The 16,218-nt window shown below is 60.1% G+C and overlaps 2 protein-coding genes across 11 annotated transcripts; one reads left to right on the forward strand and one right to left on the reverse strand.

Annotated features, from left to right (window-relative positions):
- The first annotated feature begins 1 nt into the window (after position 1).
- On the forward strand, positions 2-6,583 carry TMEM234 (transmembrane protein 234). 2 transcript variants are annotated; one of them, XM_071576975.1, is made up of 6 exons: positions 2-36; positions 1,094-1,245; positions 3,037-3,103; positions 3,506-3,598; positions 5,176-5,266; positions 5,997-6,583. In XM_071576975.1, the coding sequence occupies exons 1-6, from the start codon at positions 24-26 to the stop codon at positions 6,067-6,069; spliced, it is 489 nt and encodes a 162-aa protein (XP_071433076.1). In that variant the 5' UTR covers positions 2-23; the 3' UTR covers positions 6,070-6,583. The 2 variants fall into 2 exon arrangements, with proteins under 2 accessions (XP_071433076.1, XP_071433078.1); XM_071576977.1 differs by lacking the exon at positions 5,997-6,583 and adding an exon at positions 5,382-5,474.
- Positions 5,816-15,920, reverse strand: CCDC28B (coiled-coil domain containing 28B). 9 transcript variants are annotated; one of them, XR_011699648.1, is made up of 12 exons: positions 15,844-15,920; positions 14,905-15,078; positions 13,785-13,933; positions 13,213-13,367; positions 12,898-12,920; positions 11,929-12,202; positions 11,008-11,169; positions 9,689-9,995; positions 8,805-8,914; positions 8,481-8,613; positions 7,151-7,666; positions 5,816-6,037 (listed from the first exon to the last, which is right to left on the reverse strand). XR_011699648.1 is itself a non-coding variant. In XM_071576969.1 (11 exons), exons 2-10 carry the CDS (start codon positions 15,057-15,059, stop codon positions 8,500-8,502), a joined length of 1,449 nt encoding a protein of 482 aa, XP_071433070.1. In that variant the 5' UTR covers positions 15,060-15,078; positions 15,844-15,920; the 3' UTR covers positions 7,126-7,521; positions 8,481-8,499. The 9 variants fall into 9 exon arrangements, 7 of the variants coding, with proteins under 7 accessions (XP_071433070.1, XP_071433069.1, XP_071433067.1 ...); XR_011699647.1 differs by lacking the exon at positions 5,816-6,037 and having other exon boundaries at positions 7,126-7,310; positions 7,409-7,666; XM_071576969.1 differs by lacking the exon at positions 5,816-6,037 and having other exon boundaries at positions 7,126-7,521.
- Positions 15,921-16,218: the final 298 nt, after the last annotated feature.

Here is a 16,218-nt window from a genome sequence, read left to right on the forward strand (position 1 = left end):
GCAGGAAGTGAGGGGGTGGTGTCATGGCGACCGTGGGTGAGGGGGGGGAGATGGTGGAGGGAGAGGGAGAGGGAGGGAGAGGGAGAGGGAGAGGGAGAGGGAGAGGGAGGGGGGGTGGGTTGGGTTGTCGAGGGACAACAGGGGTGGAATCGTGGGATGGGATGGGATGGGATGGGATGGGATGGGATGGGATGGGATGGATGGGATGGGATCAGTGGGATGGGATGGGATGGGATGAGGATGGGATGGATGGATGGGATGGGATGGGATCAGTGGGATGGGATGGGATGGGGTGGGATGGGATGGGATGGGATGGGATGGATGGATGGGATGGGATGGGATCAGTGGGATGGATGGGATGGGATCGATGGGATGGGATGGGATGGGATGGATGGGGTGGGATGGAGTTCAAGGATCATCCAGTGTCACCTCCTGCCATATCAGGGGCACCTCCCTAGACCAGGATGCTCCAAACCATCCCTGAAGTTCCCAAACCATCCCTGAAGTGCCCAGTCTCCCCCACTCCCGTCTCTCCCATTCCAGTCTCTCCCATTCCCATCTCTCCCATTCCCATCTCTCCCATTCCAGTCTCTCCCATTCCCGCCCCCATTCCTGTCTCTCCCATTCCCATCTCTCCCATTCCCATCTCCCCCATTCCCTCTCCCATTCCCGCCCCATTCCCGCCCCATTCCCGCCTCCATTCCCTCTCCCATTCCCATCTCTCCCATTCCCATCTCTCCCATTCCCATCTCTCCCATTCCCATCTCTCCCATTCCCTCCCCCATTCCCTCTCCCATTCCCGCCCCATTCCCGCCCCATTCCCTCTCCCATTCCCTCTCCCATTCCCTCTCCCATCCCCTCTCCCATTCCCTCTCCCATTCCCGCCCCATTCCCGCCCCCATTCCCGCCCCCATTCCCGCCCCATCCCCTCTCCCATTCCCTCCCCCATTCCCATTCCCTCCCCCATTCCCATTCCCTCCCCCATTCCCATCTCTCCCATCCCCTCTCCCATTCCCGCCCCATTCCCTCTCCCATTCCCTCTCCCATTCCCGTCTCTCCCATTCCCGTCTCTCCCATTCCCTCTCTCCCGCAGGACAGGCTCTGGCCCTGGCTCTGGTGCCCGCGCTGTGGGGCGGGACCGGCCCCTTCCTGCGGGCGGGGGCCGCGGGGCTGGAGCGGGTGCGGGCAGGGGGTCGCCTGGCACAGCTGCGGGCACAGCTGCTCTTCCTGGGCTGCAGAGTCCAGGTGGGACACGGGGGGTCCAACCCCGGGGGGCTCCGGGGTGGGAATGCCGGGAATGCACCGGGATAAATGTGTGTGTGTTCCATGTCCTGCCCTGGGACTGGCCCTGCCTCTCACCCCGACCCTGCCGCCTTCACTCAACTCTTAAATACTCTGTATATATTTATTTATATAGAAATATATTCCATGTTCCTGCCTCTGGGATCATCCCTCTATATCCATATTTATGGACTTTTATTTCTATATATTAATATATTCCATGTTCCTGCCTCTGGAATCATTCCAGTCTCCTCACTCTGGCCCTGGTGCCTTCATTCAACTCTTAAATATTCTGTATATATTTATTTTATATATAAATATATTCCATGTTTTTTATATATAAATATATAAATATATTCCATTATTTTTTATTTTTATATATATATATATATACGTATTCCATGTTCCTGCCTCTGGGGTTGTTCCTGCCTCTCACTCTGGCCCTGGTGCCTTCACTTCAACTCTTAAATATTCTGTATATATTTATTTTTATATATAAATATATTCCATGTTGCTGCCTCTGGGAACATCCCTCTATATCCATATTTATGATTTTTTATTTATATATATACCTATTCCATGTTTCTGCCTCTGGAATTGTTCCTGCTTCTCACTCTGGCCCTGGTACTTTCACTTCAACTCCTTTTATTTATATGGATTATATATATGGATTTTTATTTATTATCTATTCCATGTTCCTGCCTCTGGGATCATTCCTATCTATATATATGATTTTTTAAAAATTTTATATATATATTCCATGTTGCTGCCTCTGGAATCATTCCAATCTCCTCACTCTGGCCCTGGTGCCTTCATTCAACTCTTAAATACTCTGTATATATTTATTTTTTATATAAATATATTCCATGTTGCAGCCTCTCAGATCATCCCTACCTGCTTTAGCTTCAATATGTTCACTTAAACTGTGAGATATTCCATGTGTATTATGTAGATATTCCATATATGTTCCATATTCCTTCCTCTGGGATCATTCCTGCATCTTACTCTGATGCCTTTATTCCATATTTCTTCAGAATTCCTTGTCCTCAGAATTCCCTGTAGCTCTGCAGGGCTGGGATGCTCTTGGAGTGTCAGGACAGAATTTCTTTGGGATCATTTGGGTTATCCCTGGGGTTCTCCCTGGGGTTTCTCCCTGGGATTTCTCCCTGGGGTTTCTCCCTGGGATTTCTCCCTGGGGTTCTCCCTGGGGTTTCTCCCTGGGGTTTCTCCCCGGGGTTATCCCTGGGATTTCTCCCTGGGGTTTCTCCCTGGGGTTTCTCCCCGGGGTTATCCCTGGGATTTCTCCCTGGGGTTATCCCTGGAGTTTATCCCTGGGGTTATCCCTGGAGTTTCTCCCTGGGGTTTCTCCCTGGGGTTCTCCCTGGAGTTTATCCCTGGAGTTTATCCCTGGGGTTTCTCCCTGGGGTTTCTCCCTGGGGTTTCTCCCTGGGATTTATCCCTGGGGTTATCCCTGGGGTTTCTCCCTGGGGTTATCCCTGGGATTTATCCCTGGGGTTTCTCCCTGGGTTTCTCCCTGGGGTTTCTCCCTGGGATTTATCCCTGGGGTTATCCCTGGGGTTTCTCCCTGGGGTTTCTCCCTGGGGTTTCTCCCTGGGGTTATCCCTGGAGTTTCTCCCTGGGATTTCTCCCTGGGGTTATCCCTGGGTTTCTCCCTGTGTTTCTCCCTGGGGTTATCCCTGGGATTTCTCCCTGGGGTTCTCCCTGGCCAGCTGACCCTCTGTGCTCTCCCTGCAGTACCTGCTGCCCTTCCTGCTCAACCAGGCGGGGTCTCTGCTCTTCTACCTCACCTTGGCATCCACAGGTCAGGCCCTGCTGCTTTTGTGTGGCTGGGGGGGGCCTGGGGGGGATCAGTGGTTTGATTGGGGAGCACCAGGCCCTGGGACCCCCCAGCCACCCCCAGAGTGTCCCCTGTCCCCCCTGTCCCCATAGAGCTGTCCTGGGACCCCCAGCCACCCCCAGAGTGTCCCCTGTCCCCCCAGAGCTGTCCCTGGGACCCCCCAGAGTGTCCCCTGTCCCCCCTGTCCCCCCAGAGCTGTCCCTGGGACCCCCCAGAGTGTCCCCTGTCCCCCGTGTCCCCACAGAGCTGTCCCTGGGACCCCCCAGCCACCCCCAGAGTGTCCCCTGTCCCCCCTGTCCCCGCAGAGCTGTCCCTGGGACCCCCCAGGCACCCCCAGAGTGTCCCCTGTCCCCCCTGTCCCCGCAGAGCTGTCCCTGGCCGTGCCCCTCTGTAACTCCCTGGCACTGGTGGTGACGTTGGTGACCGGCAGGATCCTGGGAGAGGAGCTCGGGGGCAAACGTGAGTGACACTTGGACATCTCCCCCTGACACCTGGGGAGGAAGGGCAGAAAAAGGCAGGAAAGAGGAAAGTTTAAAACTCCAGCACCTGGAACAGGAGCTGTGGAACAGGAGCTGTGGGAACAGGAGCTGTGGGGACAGGAGCTGTGGAACTGGAGCTGTGGAACAGGAGCTGTGGGGACAGGAGCTGTGGAACAGGAGCTGTGGGAACAGGAGCTCTGGGAACAGGAGCTGTGGAACAGGAGCTGTGGGGACAGGAGCTGTGGGGACAGGAGCTCTGGGAACAGGAGCTCTGGGAACAGGAGCTGTGGGGACAGGAGCTGTGGAACAGGAGCTGTGGGAACAGGAGCTCTGGGAACAGGAGCTGTGGGAACAGGAGCTGTGGGAACAGGAGCTGTGGGAACAGGAGCTCTGGGAACAGGAGCTCTGGGAACAGGAGCTCTGGGAACAGGAGCTCTGGGAACAGGAGCTGTGGAACAGGAGCTGTGGGGACAGGAGCTGTGGAACAGGAGCTCTGGGAACAGGAGCTCTGGGGACAGGAGCTGTGGAACAGGAGCTGTGGAACAGGAGCTGTGGGGACAGGAGCTCTGGGAACAGGAGCTGTGGAACAGGAGCTCTGGGGACAGGAGCTGTGGAACAGGAGCTCTGGGGACAGGAGCTGTGGAACAGGAGCTGTGGGGACAGGAGCTGTGGGGACAGGAGCTCTGGGAACAGGAGCTGTGGGAACAGGAGCTCTGGGAACAGGAGCTCTGGGAACAGGAGCTCTGGGAACAGGAGCTCTGGGGACAGGAGCTGTGGAACAGGAGCTCTGGGAACAGGAGCTCTGGGAACAGGAGCTCTGGGGACAGGAGCTGTGGAACAGGAACTCTGGGGACAGGAGCTGTGGAACAGGAGCTCTGGGGACAGGAGCTGTGGAACAGGAGCTCTGGGGACAGGAGCTGTGGAACAGGAGCTGTGGAACAGGAGCTGTGGGGACAGGAGCTGTGGGGACAGGAGCTCTGGGGACAGGAGCTCTGGGAACAGGAGCTGTGGAACAGGAGCTGTGGGAACAGGAGCTGTGGGAACAGGAGCTCTGGGGACAGGAGCTCTGGGAACAGGAGCTGTGGAACAGGAGCTGTGGAACAGGAGCTGTGGGAACAGGAGCTGTGGGGACAGGAGCTCTGGGAACAGGAGCTGTGGGAACAGGAGCTGTGGGAACAGGAGCTGTGGGAACAGGAGCTCTGGGGACAGGAGCTGTGGAACAGGAGCTCTGGGAACAGGAGCTCTGGGAACAGGAGCTGTGGGGACAGGAGCTCTGGGGACAGGAGCTCTGGGAACAGGAGCTGTGGGAACAGGAGCTGTGGGAACAGGAGCTGTGGGAACAGGAGCTCTGGGGACAGGAGCTGTGGAACAGGAGCTGTGGAACAGGAGCTGTGGGGACAGGAGCTGTGGAACAGGAGCTCTGGGAACAGCCTCTGAGCTCTCCAGAGATCCTCTGAATGGTCTGGGTTGGGAGGGACCTTCAGGATCATCTCCCTGCAGCCCCTCCTGCCTGCTCTGTGTAGGCAGATTCCCAACCTCTCCCTGCTCATTCCACAGGGGCTGTGGCAGGAATGCTGCTCACCATCCTGGGAGTGTCCCTGTGTGTGGCTGGGGCAGGAACAGGCACAGGAGCAGCACCTGGTCCCAGGTAACCCCCCTGGCCAGGGGGCTCAGGGTGTGTTTGGACACATGGATGTCACAGGCAGGGTTGGCATTCCCTGAGCTCCAGCTGGGACAAGGCACCTCCTATTCCATCTTTTCAGCTGAGGAATTTTCTGAGGGTGTTTCAACACAACAAAGATTAAATTTGCCCAGCACTGAATGGAGAATAAATAGTTAATAAACATTCAGTGGGACCTTCTGGGACTGTTTGAGTTTTGATTAGAAGGTGTTTTTTTTTAAATTTCTTCTCCTTGTAGCCAAGAAGGGCAATGGCTTTTCCTTTTAGTCCAGGTCACCCTGCACAGCCCCACTCAGGGGTCACTGCAGGGCTTTCCTCTCATCCATCAGACACCCACAAGGACAGGCTGTCCCTGAGGAAGGAAGGGTGGGATTCTTTGCAGGGAAATTACCAGTCCAAAGCACCAGATAAATCAGAAGGAAACAAACCCTTGTCACCCTTGTAAAGCCTTGCCCAGAGAGGGTGATCCAAGAGCTGTTTATTCCTGTGACTTTTCCTAAATCAGGCAGATGCTCCTGAGACAGAAATAAAATGTTTATGGATTTGGGATTTGCTGCAAACATAATCCAAGCACTGCAAATCAGAGGGACAACAACACAGTGAAATCTCCTTATGAGAAACACCTGACAAGAACAAACTCTGCAAGATGTTTTGTTTTAAAAACATGTTTTGTGTTTGGTAATTCTTCCTCCCCAAGGTCAGCCATAAACCAGTTGATTCAGAGCTCAGAAAAGCAACCTGAGAAAAGGGGGGAAATCTTCATTCTTTAACAACACTGTGCATCACTTCCCTGAGGCCTGGATGAGGAGGGTGAGGGACTTCAGGAGAGTTTGTTCCTTCCTCACAGAGCTTGTCCAGCCTGGGGTGCTACAGGAACCAAGGGCTCACCTGCAGGTGTAACCTGTCCCTCTCCTGCTGTCACATTCCCTTTGGGAACTCCTCAGAGCTCTCTGCTGCCAACATCTTCAGGTGTTGTGCATCCTCAGAGCCACTGGCACCCCTGTTCCATCCTCACTGGCACCCCAGTTCCATCCTCAGAGCCACCCCTGTTCCATCCCCACTGCCACCCCAGTTCCATCCCCACTGCCACCCCAGTTCCATCCTCAGGGCCACCCCAGTTCCATCCTCAGGGCCACCCCAGTTCCATCCTCAGGGCCACTGGCACCCCAGTTCCATCCTCAGGGCCACCCCAGTTCCATCCTCAGGGCCACCCCAGTTCCATCCTCAGGGCCACCCCAGTTCCATCCTCAGAGCCACCCCTGTTCCATCCTCAGAGCCACCCCTGTTCCATCCCCACTGCCACCCCAGTTCCATCCTCAGGGCCACTGGCACCCCAGTTCCATCCTCAGAGCCACCCCAGTTCCATCCTCAGAGCCACTGGCACCCCTTTGGCTCATCCCAGCCCTCCCAGATGTGTCTGGACTCTGTTTGGGTGAGAAACACACACAGTGGTTCATGTGGCACTTCAGTCCAGGAGGATTCTGGGACTGAATCCCTGAATTCCAGCCCTGCCCTGGCTTTGCTCTGCAGCCTCGGGATGCCCAAGGGTTCTGTGGCACTGGAATAAACCAGGAATGTGCTCCAGGGGGGAATGGCCAAGGGGAAGCAGCAGCACTGCAGTCCCCACTGCAGCAAACCCACACCAAGGGTCAGGAACCATCAGCTGAAGCTTCAGCAGGGCCTTCTCTCAGTTCAGTTCAAAGGAATTGTCTCCTCTGAAGTTCTGACTAACCCAGAGACACCACTGAGGCCCAGCTGAGTCACCTTCCCTGTCACCCATCACAGCACTCCCAAATACCCTCAGGAAGTTTCAGCCACTGACACTCCACTGACAACAAGCATTTTGCTGACCTTGTCACACAGAACTTTGGTTTTGAAAAATCTGCTTTTTCCTCTCTTTAAAGCAAAGACTTTGTTACTACAACAAGTGTGTTCAGTCGTGAAGAATCCAGTGGTTATTCCATGGCAGGTCCTGCCCTTCAGGGCTCCAGAGGAGTTCTGAGAGTGAGGCCTGTTTGGTGTGAGGAGTCACAGGAGTTGCACTGGGAGAAGGCTGAGCACAGGAGGGTTTTCCCACACCCCACAGAACCAGGAGGGGGAATAAATAACCTCTTTATGATGTCTCATTTTGGCTTCTGATGTGAGTTTTGGAACAGGAATGAGGGTGGAAGACACGCAGAAAAATCCAGGAAAGCCTTTGCTGTCCTCACTGGAGTGGGAAGCTGCAGATTCCACATTCCAGAGGGGAATTGTCAGTCACCCAGACAGGAATTTCTCGCCTTTCCAAGCCCCAAAGCCCCGCGGTTACACCGAGTTCTGGTTTCTCCACTTCCCCCTCGTGGTCACTGCAGGGAAGGTCAGTGTTTCCTAAACCAAACAGGATTCCAATGGGAAAACAAGGACTTCCCAAGGAATCGCTGTGAGCTGTTGGTTCTCCCAGGCTGGCTGAGCCATCCCAGGGACAGGAGTCCCTCCCTGGAGCAGGGAGATTCCAACAGGCAGGAAACACCTTTGTGCCCGGGCACCAGAACCACACAGGGCTCTTCCATCCTCTGTCCCCACTGTGGGAGCTCAGCCCCAGCCAGGGTTTATGGATCAGGACCCTCCTGGCAGCACCTCCTGTGCCAGCCCAGGTGTTGTCACCCCCTGCCACCTGCAGGAGAAGTGCCAAGGTCCAGTCCTGGAGGAACAGCTGACACTTTGTCCCAGACAGATCCCAGGGGTCCCACCAGGGCCCCCCTGGCTGTGCCAGGACAGGGCAGGGACCCAGACAGGAACAGATTCATTAGAAAAGCTCTTTATCCACAAACAGGTGGGGATGATTCTGGAGCAGAGGGACCCACCCGCCATGGGGCAGCAGGAATGCAGGGGGGATCCAGAGGGGACCCACAGCACCACCTGGGAGTCCCTTGCCAAGGGACTGGAGTGACCCTGAGCTACAGGAACAGACATTTCAGTCCAAAAGCACCTTCTGGAAGTGCAAGGCTGCCCAGCCTCCTTCCTGCCCCTTGGACCATCCAGCTCAGCCAACAGGAATGGGCTGTTTGTGGCAGGATCCTCACTGGGAATTCCTTCAGCACACACCACAACCTCCCTGGCTCCACAGTGTTTCATCCTGCTCTGACCAGAGTCACATCCAAAAAGAAGAAAAGGCTTTCCTGCCACGTTCTGAAACACCAACCCCTGGGGCTGGAGCTCCCTCAGCTGCTCTGCCCACAGTGCTGCAGCTCCACGGCTTCTCCACACCAATCCAAGGGCTTGGGAATGCCTTCCAAGGGCTCAGGAATTCCCAGCTTCCGTTTCAGCATCAAGAACTGCAGGAGAAAGGAAACCAAGCACTGGGAGTGGAACCCCAGAGCCCCCCAGGCAGGAAGGGCCCAGCCCCACAGATCAAACAGCAACATCCCCATCCAGCCCAACCCCTGGCAAATGGAACTGTGCCCAGCCAGCCCCACTTCTGGGGGGCTGCCCCACTGCCTGGGGTGAGGCAGGGCCAGGCCCTCACGTTTTTCCTGCTGGCAATGGCCTGTTGCAGCCACATGAGCTCCATCAGCAGGTGGTTCCTGTAGGACTCGAGCCCTGAGCGGGTCTGGGGAAGGTCCCTCAGTGGGATTTCTGCAAAGAAATGGAACACAACCCCCTGTTGGAACAGCCCCAGGCTATGGGAGCCCCTCCAGAGCAATCCCAGGGCTGTGGGATCCCCTCCAGCCCCTCCAGGGCACTCCCAGGGCTGTGGGATCCCCTCCAGCCCCTCCAGGGCACTCCAAAGGCTGTGGGAGCCCCTCCAGCCCCTCCAGGGCACTCCCAGGGCCGTGGGAGCCCCTCCAGGGAATTCCCAGGGCTGTGGGAGCCCCTCCAGCCCCTCCAGGGCATTCCCAGGGCTGTGGGAGCCCCTCCAGGGCACTCCCAAGGCTGTGGGAGCCCCTCCAGGGCTGTGGGAGCCCCTCCAGCCCCTCCCAAGGCTGTGGGAGCCCCTCCAGGGCTGTGGGAGCTCCTCCAGAGCAATCCCAGGGCTGTGGGATCCCCTCCAGCCCCTCCAGGGCACTCCCAAGGCTCTGGGAGCCTCTCCAGCCCCTCCAGGGCACTCCCAGGGCTGTGGGAGCCCCTCCAGGGCACTCCCAAGGCTGTGGGAGCCCCTCCAGCCCCTCCAGGGCACTCCCAGGGCTGTGGGAGCCCCTCCAGGGCACTCCCAGGGCTGTGGGAGCCCCTCCAGGGAATTCCCAGGGCTGTGGGAGCCCCTCCAGAGCAATCCCAGGGCTGTGGGAGCCCCTCCAGAGCAATCCCAGGGCTGTGGGAGCCCCTCCAGGGCACTCCCAAGGCTCTGGAAGCCTCTCCAGCCCCTCCAGGGCACTCCCAGGGCTGGGCTGTGCCCCTGCTGTGCCCCCTTACCCGGGTGGGCTCCGGGGGTCTCTGTGCCGGTGTCGGGGTCGTCCCACCCCGAGGATGTGCTGCTGTCACTGTCCCCCTCCTCGCTCCTGCAGCCCCTCCCTGTGCCCTGGGCACCCTCAGCCCCCACCTTTGGGGGGCTCAGGGGGTCCCCTTGGCCCGGGGGGGTCGGGGCTGCCCTGCCCTGCACGGGGGGCCCTTCACTGCAGCCCCCACTTCGTTCGGGCAGGTCCGGCTCCTCCGGGGGCTCTGGGGGGCCAATCCTGGCACTGCCCGTGCCCTCCTGGGGGTCCAGGGGCTCCTCTGGAGACTGGGGAGGGGGAGAGGCAGGGGAGGGGCAGGTAACACAGGGGGGGAAAGGAAATGTGAAGAGAATATTAAAAAATGTGAGGGAAATGAGTGTGAGGGAAATAAAAGGGAAATGAATGAAAGGGAAAGAAATTACAGGGAAATGAATGTGAGGGAAATAAATGAAAGGGAAATAAATGAAAGGGAAATAAATGAAAAGGAAATAAATTAAAAGGAAGTAAATGAAAAGGAAATAAAAGTGAAATGAATGTAAGGGAAATAAATGTAAGTGAAATGAAAATTAACGTAAAGGAAAACATAAAGAAAAATGGAAAGGAAATAAATATAAAGGAAGTAAACATAAGGGAAATACAGAAGAAAAGAGAAAACAAAATAGAAAAAGGAAAATATATTAAAAAATATAAAAATTTTTTAAAAGAAAGTATGTAAAAGACATGCAGATCTGAAACGTGGCCCTGCTGCTGCCAGCAGAGCTCCTGCCCTGGCACGATGTGCTCTGGTCTGGTTTGAGCCACCACAGACCTTGTAAAGGGCCTGGGGAGGTGGCAGAGGATGAGGAGGGACCCCAGGACAGGGAGGAGCCCGGGACAGGGAGGAGCCCGGGACAGGGAGGAGCCCGCGGAATTACCGCATTTCACCACCAACTGAATGGGGTTTAATGGCAGATTCCATCGCCCTCCCCGCCCGGGCACACCTGTGCGCGCCCCCGGGGCACCCCCGCACCTGTGCGCGCCCCCGCGGCACCCCCGCACCTGTGCGCGCTCCCGAGGCTCGGGCACCCCCGGGGCACCCCCGGACCTGTGCGCGCCCCCGAGGCTCGGGCACCCCCGCACCTGTGCGCGCCCCCGAGGCACCCCCGCACCTGTGCGCGCTCCCGAGGCTCGGGCACCCCCGCACCTGTGCGCGCCCCCGCGGCACCCCCGCACCTGTGCGCGCCCCCGAGACACCCCCGCACCTGTGCGCGCCCCCGAGGCACCCCCGCACCTGTGCGCGCCCCCGCGGCACCCCCGCACCTGTGCGCGCCCCCGCGGGTCGGGCTCGAAGCGCGGCCTCGGCAGGAGCCGCCCCGTCCAGCGCAGCTCCCGCAGCGACCCCTCGATCTGCAGCACCGCGGCCTCGAAATCCCGGCGGGCGCTGCGGAGCCTCCTCCGCACCAGGAACCCCCTGGCACAGGCCTGTGGGCACGGCCGGGAGAGCCCCGGGACCCCCCGACAGCTGTGACACCCCCCGATAGCTGTGACACCCCCCGATAGCTGTGACATCCCCCCGATAGCTGTGACACCCCCCGACAGCTGTGACATCCCCGACAGCTGTGACACCCCCCGATAGCTGTGACACCCCCCGACAGCTGTGACACCCCAATCCAGCTGTGACACCCCCCGACAGCTGTGACACCCCCCCGATAGCTGTGACACCCCAATCCAGCTGTGACACCCCCCGATAGCTGTGACACCCCAATCCAGCTGTGACACCCCCGACAGCTGTGACACCCCCCCGATAGCTGTGACAGCCCCCCGACAGCTGTGACACCCCAATCCAGCTGTGACACCCCCCGACAGCTGTGACACCCCCCCGATAGCTGTGACACCCCAATCCAGCTGTGACACCCCCCGATAGCTGTGACACCCCCGACAGCTGTGACACCCCCCGACAGCTGTGACACCCCCCCGACAGCTGTGACACCCCCGACAGCTGTGACACCCCCAATCCAGCTGTGACACCCCCCGACAGCTGTGACACCCCAGGACCCCCCTATGACCCCCAGACGGCCCCTCTGTGCCCCCCAAAGGCCCCACCCAGCTGTGCCCACCTCCCGCCCTGCCCTGGGCCGTCCCCCCCCGTCCCCCCCCGTGTCCCCTCCCTGTCCCCTCCCCGTCCCCCTCCGTCCCCCCTGTCCCTCCGTGTCCCCCCCGTGTCCCCCCCTGTCCCCGCACCTGCAGGCGGGTCAGGGCGCGAAGGAGCCTCCGCCTCCCCTCGGCCTCGGCCTCTGGGCCCAGCGCCGCCATGGCCGCGCCGCGGCGTGACGTCATCGGGCCGCGACGGCCCCGCCCCGAGCGGGGGGTCCCGGTTTGGGGTCCCGGTTCCGGTTTGGGGTCCCGGTTTGGGGGCCGGGCCGGGCACGGGGTCGGCGCTGGGACCAGGGGCGGGGGCAGGGCCGGGTCAGGCCGTCGCTTCCTCGGGGTCTGAGGTCTCTGCCAGGTGCAGCTTCTGACTGAGCGCGGGTCAAGGGGAGCCACTGCCACTGTCACTGTCCCCAATGTCACTGTCCCCATTGCCACTGTCACTGTCACCAATGTCACTGCCACTGTCACTGTCACCAATGTCACTGTCACTGTCACTGTCCCCAGTGTCACTGTCACTGTCACCAATGTCACTGCCACCAATGTCACTGTCCCCACTGCCACTGTCACTGTCACCAATGTCACTGCCACCAATGTCACTGTCCCCAGTGTCACTGCCACTGTCACTGCCACCAATGTCACTGCCACTGTCACCAATGTCACTGTCCCCACTGCCACTGTCACTGTCACTGTCCCCAATGTCACTGTCACTGTCCCCACTGTCACTGTCCCCACTGCCACTGTCACTGCCACCACTGTCACTGTCCCCAATGTCACTGTCACTGCCACCACTGTCACTGTCCCCAATGTCACTGTCCCCACTGCCACTGTCACTGCCACCACTGTCACTGTCACTGCCACTGTCACTGTCCCCACTGCAACTGTCACTGTCCCCACTGCCACTGTCACTGTCCCCACTGTCACTGTCCCCACTGCCACCACTGTCATTATCCCCGTCACCACTGTCACTGTCCTTACTGTCACTGTCCCCACTGTCACTGTCACTGTCCCCACTGTCACTGCCACTGCTCTGCTGTCCCCGCAGTGTCCCCACAAGGATACATGGAGCTGCTGAGCTCTTCCAGCTGTGGGAGCAAAGGCAGAGCTGCTGGCACAGGGGACAGGGGGTGGCCCTGCAGGGGACAGGGGGTGGCCTGGCAGGGGACAGAGGACAGCCCTGCAGGGGACAGGGGGTGGCCCTGCAGGGGACAGGGGTCAGCCTGGCAGGGGACAGGGGGTGGCCCTGCAGGGGACAGGGGGTGGCCTGGCAGGGGACAGGGGCCAGCCCGGCAGGGGACAGGGGGTGGCCCGGCAGGGGACAGGTGCCAGCCTGGCAGGGGACAGGGGACAGCCCGGCAGGGCACAGGTGCCACTCACGTGTGCCAGCAGCTGGTCCAGGTTCCTGTCGGCCGCCGCTTTCTTCTGCTCCTCAGGCAGCTCCTCCACACACACATCGAGCCCAAAGTGCAGCCGCGCCAACTTCTCCTGCATCTCCCGCACGTGCTCCAGCTGCTCGAAGGAGCATTCCTTCCCTGGGGCATCCCATCCATCCCATCCATCCATCCATCCATCCATCCATCCATCCATCCATCCATCCATCCATCCCATCCCATCATCCCACTCCTTCCCTGGGGCATCCCATCCATCCATCCATCCCATCCCATCATCCCACTCCTTCCCTGGGGCATCCCAGGGCATCCCATCCATCCATCCCATCCATCCCATCCCATCATCCCACTCCTTCCCTGGGGCATCCCATCCATCCCATCCATCCCATCCCATCCATCCATCCCATCATCCCATCCCATCCATCCATCCATCCATCCACCCCATCCCATCCCATCCCATCCCATCCCACCCCATCCCACCCCACCCCACCCCACTCTATCCCACCCCACCCCACCCCACCCCACCCCACCCCACCCCACCCCACCCCATCCCACCCTCACCAAACGCCTGCAGCTTTCCCGAGTGGAAGTCGCTGAGGAGGCTGAGCAGCCCCCCCTCCATCTCGCACACGTCGGACACGTCGGTGAGGAAGTTGTGCTGCAGCGGCGCCGCCCGCGCTGGGCCCGCCCGCGCCCGCTCCCGGCTGGTCCTGCGGGGCAGGGAGTGCTCTGGCACCGCCCCGGGGGGCCCCAACCCCTCACCGGGGACCCCGCGGGAAAGGCATTTTATCCCTTCTCCATGAAATCATCATGGTCTTTACTAACTTTTAATCAGCCCTGCACTAATTTTGTGGTTTATATTAATTTTTGATTAAACCCCAGTTTGTCAGTTCTGTTAACCCTGCAGAGCTGGAGACAAAGAGAGATTTAACCCTGGATGAACTTTAAGAAATAAACCAAAACCTTATTTAGATCAGAGGCTGAGCTGTAAGGAATAAATCCCAAACCCTGTCTGGATTAGGGGCCTGAAGCTGTAACACTGTTGAGTTAAAAGGAAATTTAGAGCTGCAGAGATCAGAGCAGCCCTTTGGGGCTGTTCAGAGTCCCCCAAAATGTCCTGCCTGACTTTGGGGAGAGGTTTGAGTTGTAACTCAGGACATAAACCTGGAACACAAAAGCCTCGTGGAACACCTTTGATGGAGTTATCCCAGATGTTCCCAGCACTGAATAAAAGGGAAGGGTTTGTTCTGTTTCATTGGATTTGATTGTTAATTCTCCCACACCAACCTGGGGATGCCCCAAACCCAAACCCACCCCGACCTCTGGAGCCCCAAACCCGCCCCGACCTGCGGAGCTCAGGGAGCCCCAAACCCGCCCCGACCTGCGGAGCCCCAAACCCAAACCCGCCCCGACCTGTGGAGCTCAGGGAGCCCCAAACCCGCCCCGACCTGTGGAGCCCCAAACCCAAACCCACCCCGACCTGTGGAGCTCAGGGAGCCCCAAACCCGCCCCGACCTGCGGAGCCCCAAACCCAAACCCGCCCCGACCTGTGGAGCTCAGGGAGCCCCAAACCCGCCCCGACCTGTGGAGCCCCAAACCCAAACCCGCCCCGACCTGTGGAGCTCAGGGAGCCCCAAACCCGCCCCGACCTGCGGAGCCCCAAACCCAAACCCGCCCCGACCTGCGGAGCCGGGCGCGCTGCCGGGGCGAGGGCAGGGTGGGCAGCGGCAGCGCGAAGCTCGTGCTCTTGCTGGGGGGCAGCGGCCGGGGGGCTCCGGCGAGCACCGGCTGGGCCAGGCAGGTCCTGGGGCTGCGCTTCTTCCTCCGCTCCTCCATCCCGGGGAATGCGCCGGCCCTGCGGGGACGGACACGGAGCTCGGCGGGTCCTTCCCCGCGGGGGGAGGCTCGTCCGGGGAGGGGCTACGGGACCCCCGGAGTGGGGGGCGACAGGCACGGGCACCGCAGGGCAAGGAGTGCCAGGACAGCCACGCCCGGGACAAGGGGACAGTCCCGGCCACCGCGAGCCGCTCCGGGGCTCGGTGGGGCGGGAGGGCTGGAGCAGAACCGAGCTCGGACTCGGGCTCGGGCTCAGCTCAGGCTCAGGATCGGGCTCTGCTCGCAGCCCGACCTCCAGCCCGGCCTCTGCTCTCGGCGTGTCGCCGGCCCCGGACAGGATTTCAATCACGGCTGCCCCGGTCAGAGCGGGACCGGGACCGGGACCGGGACCGGGATCGGGACAGGGCCCGTCCGGGCACCGACCCCCCGAGCCCCGGCCCTGCCCAGCGGCTGCTCCGGGGCCAAAGAGCCCCTTTGTCCGCAGCCTCCGCCCGCCGTCCGGAGCTCCACGGCCTGGACTGACCCGTGCCAGGCCCCGCTCGGCCCGTGGGGCTGACCCGGCATGTCCTCGAACCCCCCGGACACCCCGAACCCGCCGGACACCCCGAACCTCCGTCCCCACAGCCTGGGATTTGCATTTAAAGGGAAAGGGAACTTCCTCCAGGCTCTGCCGGACTCCGCTGCGGGATCCCCGGCCCCATCCCCATCCCCATCCCCGTGCCCGTGCCCAGCACCACGCGGGGTCGGGAATGGGGCAGGATCGCGCCCTGGGGTCGGGTTTTACCCCGCGTTGTCCCCCGGTGTCACCGCAGCGCCGCGGCCACGGGAGGTCCCTGCAGGAAGGAGCCGGGAAGGGCCGGGAAGGGCCGGGAAGGAGCAGGGAAGGAGCAGGGAAGGAGCAGGGAAGGGCCGGGAAGGGCCGGGAAGGGCCGCGAAGGAGCAGGGAAGGGCCGGGAAGGGCCTCCAGCCCTGGCGCAGGGACAGGATTAGACGAGCCGCGTCCCCCCCCGCCCTGCACAGCCCGAGCGCAGCCGCTCGTGTAAATCCCGCCGGGATTTTAATCCGATCGTGGATGTTTTGGAGCCAATGGGGCACCAGGGGCTGGGCAGGAAGGGGGGGATACCCCCAGGGCAGGTGGCACTTGGTGGCTGCAGTACCC

This window comes from Pithys albifrons, chromosome 24 (assembly GCF_047495875.1).
Source record: "Pithys albifrons albifrons isolate INPA30051 chromosome 24, PitAlb_v1, whole genome shotgun sequence".
In the NCBI taxonomy this organism is placed as follows: Eukaryota; Metazoa; Chordata; class Aves; order Passeriformes; family Thamnophilidae; genus Pithys; species Pithys albifrons.

Coding starts and splice junctions, on each gene's coding strand:
- CCDC28B (XM_071576969.1), bottom strand. CDS start 15,059: ATGGAGGAGCGGAGGAAGAAGCGCAGCCCCAGGACCTGCCTGGCCCAG. Junction 12,203..12,897: donor GAAGAGCTCAGCAGCTCCAT/GTATCCTTGTGG, acceptor GCGCTCAGTCAG/AAGCTGCACCTGGCAGAGAC. Junction 9,996..11,007: donor ACCCGCGGGGGCGCGCACAG/GTGCGGGGGTGC, acceptor CCCCCTCCCCAG/TCTCCAGAGGAGCCCCTGGA.
- TMEM234 (XM_071576975.1), top strand. Junction 3,104..3,505: donor CCTCACCTTGGCATCCACAG/GTCAGGCCCTGC, acceptor CTGTCCCCGCAG/AGCTGTCCCTGGCCGTGCCC. Junction 3,599..5,175: donor AGAGGAGCTCGGGGGCAAAC/GTGAGTGACACT, acceptor CTCATTCCACAG/GGGCTGTGGCAGGAATGCTG.